The sequence below is a fragment of the Colobus angolensis genome, unplaced genomic scaffold, assembly GCF_000951035.1.
Source record: "Colobus angolensis palliatus isolate OR3802 unplaced genomic scaffold, Cang.pa_1.0 Scaffold204, whole genome shotgun sequence".
In the NCBI taxonomy this organism is placed as follows: Eukaryota; Metazoa; Chordata; class Mammalia; order Primates; family Cercopithecidae; genus Colobus; species Colobus angolensis.
The window spans coordinates 4,581,683-4,588,120 of record NW_012115200.1 but is presented as its reverse complement, the minus strand read 5'-3'; the positions used below and the strand labels follow the sequence as shown (position 1 = coordinate 4,588,120).

Sequence of the window (6,438 nt, the reverse complement as noted above, 5' to 3'; positions counted from 1 at the left end):
CCGCAGCGTCCCCCGCCAGCTCCTGTGACCAGCGGGTCGCTTCCTGGCCTCCTGACACCGCTTCTGAGCCAGAGACCCCCGCCACCCGTCCCTTCCTCTTCTCTCCGACCCGGCCCGCCAGAACCTCGGGAGTGGGGGTTGTGAATCCGAGCCCGCCGTGGGGCGCAGTGTCCGTGGGGAGCCCCCAGCCGCGTCGCCACTCTTAACCCTCGGGCTCTGTCTCCGCAGCGTCCCCCGCCAGCTCCTGTGACCAGCGCGTCGCCCGATGCTCTCCGCCGTGTTCGTGTCTCGCCCCCAGGCGCCCTCGCTGCAGCCCCGCCCCCGTGGGTCTCTGACTCTGTCGCTTTTCTCTAAGTAAAGATTTCACGTTCACCGGAGTCTTCCATCTCTCCTGCGCGTCCTCTGCCCGGCTGGCCTTTCTCCTGCCCCCCACCCCGCCAGCTGTGAGTGAGGCCGGCATTGTGCTCCCCCCAGGGACCCCCGAAGGACCCAGGAGAGACTCCGTGGGGGCAGCTCCCGGGAAGCTGTGGCGCGCCCAGGCGGAGCACGCGCATCCTCGCGCTGCGTGGTCCCGGCCTTGTCCAAGCCCCACCGGGATATGCCTTAATGGCGGGGCTCCGGCTCACCCAGGGGAGCCTCGGGTCCATCCCTAACCGCTGCCCAGTCCCTTGTCCTGCTGGTTCCACCCCCGCCATCTACCTGGAGCTGGGCCTGGGTCCCGGGCGTCCCCCCTCTGACAGGAGTGTCTGCCTCCCCGCTGACCCCTGGTTCTGGGCGGCACCCATGAGCAGCGTCTGTCTCCTAGATGTGCGGCCCACAGTCATAAATGACCAAGTGAAGAAAGAAGTGAATGGGGGCGTCCGAGTGGGGAGTGGCGCCTGAGGAGGGGTGAGCTCTGGCTCCTGGGGTCTGGGGTCTCCCGTGTCCCTGGAGCCAGATGAAAGATGGTAAGGCTGAAGGGCCAGGGGAGCCTAGAGCTGCTGTGAGTCCCCCCGCAGCATCCCCACCCCAGCCCCAGCATCCCCACCTCAGCCCCAGCCAACTCCCGGCACTGAACACTACCGGGAATGGACTTTGGCAGATCTCACCCACCGCCTGCACCACCCCAACCAGCTGCAGCTCTGCAGCGCCGCCCACCCAAACACCTGTCCTCCTGGGATCCCTTTCTCCTGGGGCCCAGACACCCCACCTGGTGGGAGGGGAGTTCGGGCCTTGGGACTAAGGGCTTGGGGCTGAGAGAGAGCAACAGAGCCTAGGCGGTCCCGCGAGCCACTGGAAGCAGCTTCAGGCAGGAGGGGCTGGCATTTCCTGCACTGCCTGGTGGAGGGTGGGGGCCTCACATACAGGTGGGATCCCCTTGGGAAGCCCCGCCTTGATCTCAGCATGGAGCCCAGTGACTTGGAGAACAGCCCAGGGCAGCCTCTACGGCATCAAGGGAGCTGCCAGAGCCAGCGCCAGTGGATCTAACCTGTTCCTGGGCACTGGGCTAGGGGACTGGATAGTCACTGGAGTCCTGGTTGTGAACACAGGGCTGGATGCTCGGACCAAGAGTGGATGGAAGACCCCGCCATTGGCTCCCAGGCCTGCTGGTAAGGTGGGGGTCTAGGCAGCTTCCCAGTTCAGTGGGACTGGCCTGCTTTGGAATAGTGGGCAGTGCCCAGGAAGCCTGTGATCTGGGCCTGCCAGGGAAGCCATGGTGAACTGGAGGCCAGGCAGGTGGGGTCAGGGAAGACAGGGCCATGCACACCACACCCTTCACTGCTGGGCTTCTAAGGGCATTGAACAGGCACACGCAGAACTGAGTTGGCCCTAATGGCCTGCAAGAGAGGAGGGCTGAGGGCCTGGGGCCTCAGCTGGGATATATGAGGGCAGGGAGTCTCTGCATGGCTGATGTTTGAATTAAAATACAGCTTTTCCCCGTATTTTATTATTTTATTTTTATTTTAAATTTTATTTTATTTTTTGAGACAGAGTCTTGCTCTGTCACCCAGGCTGGAGTGCAGTGGCACGATCTCCATTCACTGCAAGCTCTGCCTCCTGGGTTCACACCATTCTCCTGCCTCAGCCTCCCGAGTAGCTGAGACTACAGGCACCCGCCACCATACCTGGCTAATTTTTTTGTATTTTTAGTAGAGATGGGGTTTCACTGTGTTAGCCAGGATGGTCTCGAACTCCTGACCTCGTGATCCACCTGCCTTGGCCTCCCAAAGTGCTGGGATTACAGGTGTGAGCCATTGCACCTGGCTATGCCAGACTATAACAATCAATTCTCAGCTAGGCGCGAGCAATGGCTCATGCCTGTAATCCCAGCACTGTGGGAGGCCGACGTGGGTGGATCACTGTAGGGTACAGCCCTACGGGGCTTAGCGGGTGTTCTCCCCACGTGTGGAGATGAGAGATTGTAAGAAATAAAGACACGAGACAAAGAGATAAAGAGAAAGCAGCTGGGCCCCGGGGACCACTACCACCAAGACGTGGAGACCGGTAGTGGCCCTGAATGGCTGGGTGCGCTAATATTTAGTGCATACAAGAACAAGGAGGCAGGGTAGGGAGGGTGGATCTTCTAAGTGATTGACAAGGTGAAGCAAGTCACGTGATCACAGAACACAGGGCCCTTCCCTCTTAGGTAGCAGAAGTAGAGAGGCAAGGCAGCATATGTCAGCGTTTTCTTCTATGCACTTATAGGAAAGATCAGACTTTAAGACTTTTACTATTTCTTCTACCGCTGTCTACTACGAACTTCAAAGAGGAACCAGGAGTATGGGAGGAACATGAAAGTGGACAAGGAGCGTGACCGTTGAAGCACAGCACCACAGGGAGGGGTTTAGGCCGCCAGATGACTGTGGGTAGACCTGGATAATATCCAGCCTTCCACAAGAAGCTGGTGGAGCAGAGTGTTCCCCGACTCCTCCAAGGAAAAGAGACTCCCTTTCGCGGTCTGCTAAGTAACAGGTGCCTTCCCAGACACTGGCGTTACCACTTGACCAAGGTGCCCTCAAGCGGCCCTTATGCAGGTGTGACAGAAGGCTCACCTCTTGCCTTCTAGGTCACTTCTCACAATATCTCTTCAGCACCTGACCCTATACCTGCCGGTTATTCCTTGGTTATATTAGTAATACAACAAAGAGTAATATTAAAAGCTAATGATTAATAATGTTTATACTAGTGATTGATAATGTCCACGATCATCTCTATATCTAATTTGTATTATAACTATTCTTATCCTAACTATTTCCTTTATTATACTGAAACAGTTTGTGCCTTCAGTCTCTTGCCTCGGCACCTGGGTAATCCTTCACCCACAGATCACAAGGTCAGTAGATCAAGACCATCCTGGCTAACACAGTGAAACTCCCTCTGTACTAAAAAAAAAAAAAAAAAAAAAACTACAAAAAATTATCTGGGTGTGGTGGCGGGCGCCTATAGTCCCAGCTACTCAGGAGGCTGAGGCAGGAGAATGGCATGAACCTGGGAGACAGAGCTTGCAGTGAGCCAAGATTGCGCCACTGTACTCCAGCCTGGGCGACAGAGCAAAACTCCGTCAAAAAAAAAAAAAAATCATTGGGTCAGGTGCCGTGGCTCACACCTGTAATCCTAGCACTTTGGTTGGCCAAAGTGGGTGGATCACAAGGTCAGGTGATCAAGATCATCCTGACTAGCATGGTGAAATGCGGTTGAGAGATGAAGCCAGCTGGACTTCCTGGGTCAAGTGAGTACTTGGAGAACTTTTCTGTCTTACAAGAGGATTGTAAAATGCACCAATCAGCACTCTGTAGCTAGCTAGGGTTTGTAAAATGCACCAATCAGTGCTCTGTAAAAACGCACCAATCAGCACTCTGTAGCTAGCTAGAGGTTTGTAAAATGTACCAATCAGTGCTCTGTAAAAACACACCAATCAGCGCTCTGTAGCTAGCTAGAGGTTTGTAAAATGCACCAATCAGTGCGCTGTAAAAACACACCAATCAGCACTCTGTAGCTAGCTAAAGGTTTGTAAAATGGACCAATCAGCACTCTGTAAAATGGACCAATCAGCAGGACATGGGCAGGGACAAATAAGGGAATAAAAGCTGGCCACCATCCCCCCATATGCCCCAGCCAGCAGGGGCAACCTGCTCGGGTCCCCTTTCACAATGTGGAAGCTTTGTTCTTTCACACTTCACAATAGATCTTGCTGCTATATATGCTTTGGGTCCGTGCCACCTTTAAGAGCTCTAACACTCACTGCGAAGGTCTATGGCTTCATTCTTGAAGTCAGCGAGACCACGAACCCACCAGAAGGAACCAACTCCAGACACACTACACACCGTCTCTACTAAAAATACACAAAATTAGCTGGGCATTATGCTGGGCGCCTGTAGTCCCAGCTACTCAGGAGGCTGAGGCAGGAGAATACTGTGAACCTGGGAGGCGGAGCTTGCAGTAACTCACTCGTTACCTTGAGAGTGGCACCAAGCCATTCATGTCTGCCCCATGACCCAAACACCTTCCATCCAGGCCCCACCTTGAACGTTGGGGGTCAAATGTTAACATCCAAACTCTAGCATCTGGCATTCCACCCCATCCGCTCTATCACACTCCACCACCTCGTCTATCTACCTACCAGCCTATCAATTATCTGTCACCTATTGTCTATGGCCTATTATCTGTCATCGATCACCTATTGTCTATCACCTATTATCCTCTATCATCTATCACCTACCATCTATTATCTATCATCTGTCAATAATCTGTCATCTCTTTAGCTGCTACCTACCTAACGTTTTTTCTGAGCCAATGGGTGAATGGGGCATCTGAGTGGGGAGTGGGGAGTGGGGTCTGAGGAGGGGTAAGGCATCTCCCATTCCCTTGGAGCCAGATGGGAGCTGAGAAGGGCCCAGGGGCTCCTGGAGCTGCCGTAAGTCCCACCCTTCCCACCCGGCCTGGCAACTCCTTGCACTCAGAGGAAGTGACCTCTTTATCCTTAAATACTTCAGTGTGGATTCCCCGCAAACAAGGGCGTTTTCTTATGTAAGCTTCATGCAATGATCAAAATCAGGAATTTAGGTTTCCAGATCCACACAACCCACATGAAAGCCAACGGGGGGGGGGAGGGGCTTCTGGCTTCCCTGTGTGTGAGCATGGATGCACGTACAGAGAGGAAGGGGTATGGATTGTGTGTGAGGGTGCGTGTGTTAGTGTGAGCACAGACGCACAGAGAGGAGGGAGTGTGGATTATGTGTGTGTGAGCGTGTGAGCACGGACAGGAGAGGGTGTGCATTGTGTGTTAGCGTTAGTGTGAGCATGTGTGTGAGCACAGATGCACAGAGAGGGGGTGTGGATTGTGTGTGTGTGTGAGAGTGTTAGTGTGAGCATGTGAGCACAGATGCATATACAAAGAGAAGGGGTGTGGATTGTGTGTGTGTCTTAGTGTGAGCGTGAATACAGATACACACAGAGGATGTGGCATGGATTGTGTGTGTGCATGAGCATATGAGTGTGTGAATGTGAGCACAGATGCACATACAGAGAGGAGGGGCATGGATTGTGTGAGTGTAAGCATGTGTGTGTGAGCAGGGATGCACATACAGAGAGGAGGGGGTGTGGAGTGTGTGTGTGAGAGTCAGTGTGAGCATGTGTGTGTGTGAGCACGGAACCACATACAGAGAGGAGGGACATGGATTGTGTGAGCATGTGTGAGTGTGAGCACAGAGAGGAGGGGCGTGGACTGTGTGTATGAGTGTGAGCGTGTGTGTGAGCAGGGACACACATACAGAGAGGAGGGGCGTGGATTGTGTGAGCGTGTGTGAGTGTGAGCACGGAACCACATACAGAAAGGAGGTGGAGTGGATCGTCTGTGCACGTGAATGAGCGTAAGAGGCAGAGAGGGGCAAGGGCAACAGTAGGAGTCAAGGAATGTGTCCACTGTGTTCCCAGCACTGGGCTTCAAATCTGGCTAATTCTTGGAGCTCACCTGTCACCTGCTCATCTACAGATGGGTAAACTGAGGCCCGCGGCAGAGGCCTTACATTCGCGCAGGGTGGCTGGAGCCGGGAGGATGTCTACGGACCCCTGCCTGCTCCCACACCTCCTCCCACAGGCTCCCAGCCGCCTGCCCCTGGCAATGGGAGGCCTGGAAGCTGGGCCAGGACCACGGCGACCGCCGACTCTGCGCGGTTCCCCACGGGGCCACCCACATCCTCCAAGCGCGTCCCTCCACGGTGTCCGAGCTGACGCCCAGCGGAGAAGGCGACACTTCGCTGACGCCTCCAGGAGGTGGCGCTGCAGCCAGCCGTGCCGACCCGGGCCGCGGGGAAAGGGGAGGACGGCCATCGGTCGCCTGAGGTCTTCGTTGCCGCACGCCCCGGGGTATCGGCCGGCTGGCGGTGGAGCAGACACGGGCACAGCCTGTCCCTGTGAGGAGCGGGCGCGGGGGCCGGAGGATGAAGGGACGGGGCTTGG

The 6,438-nt window shown here is 55.3% G+C and overlaps 1 protein-coding gene across 1 annotated transcript in view; it reads left to right on the top strand.

The window, feature by feature from the left end:
• Nucleotides 1-607, top strand: part of CALY (calcyon neuron-specific vesicular protein) — an 11,534-nt gene extending 10,927 nt beyond the window's left edge. The window contains exon 6 of the mRNA XM_011941993.1: nucleotides 475-607. Coding sequence (XP_011797383.1) covers nucleotides 475-607 — 133 coding nt within the window. The remainder of the gene's footprint in view (nucleotides 1-474) is intronic.
• The last annotated feature ends 5,831 nt before the right edge of the window (nucleotides 608-6,438 follow it).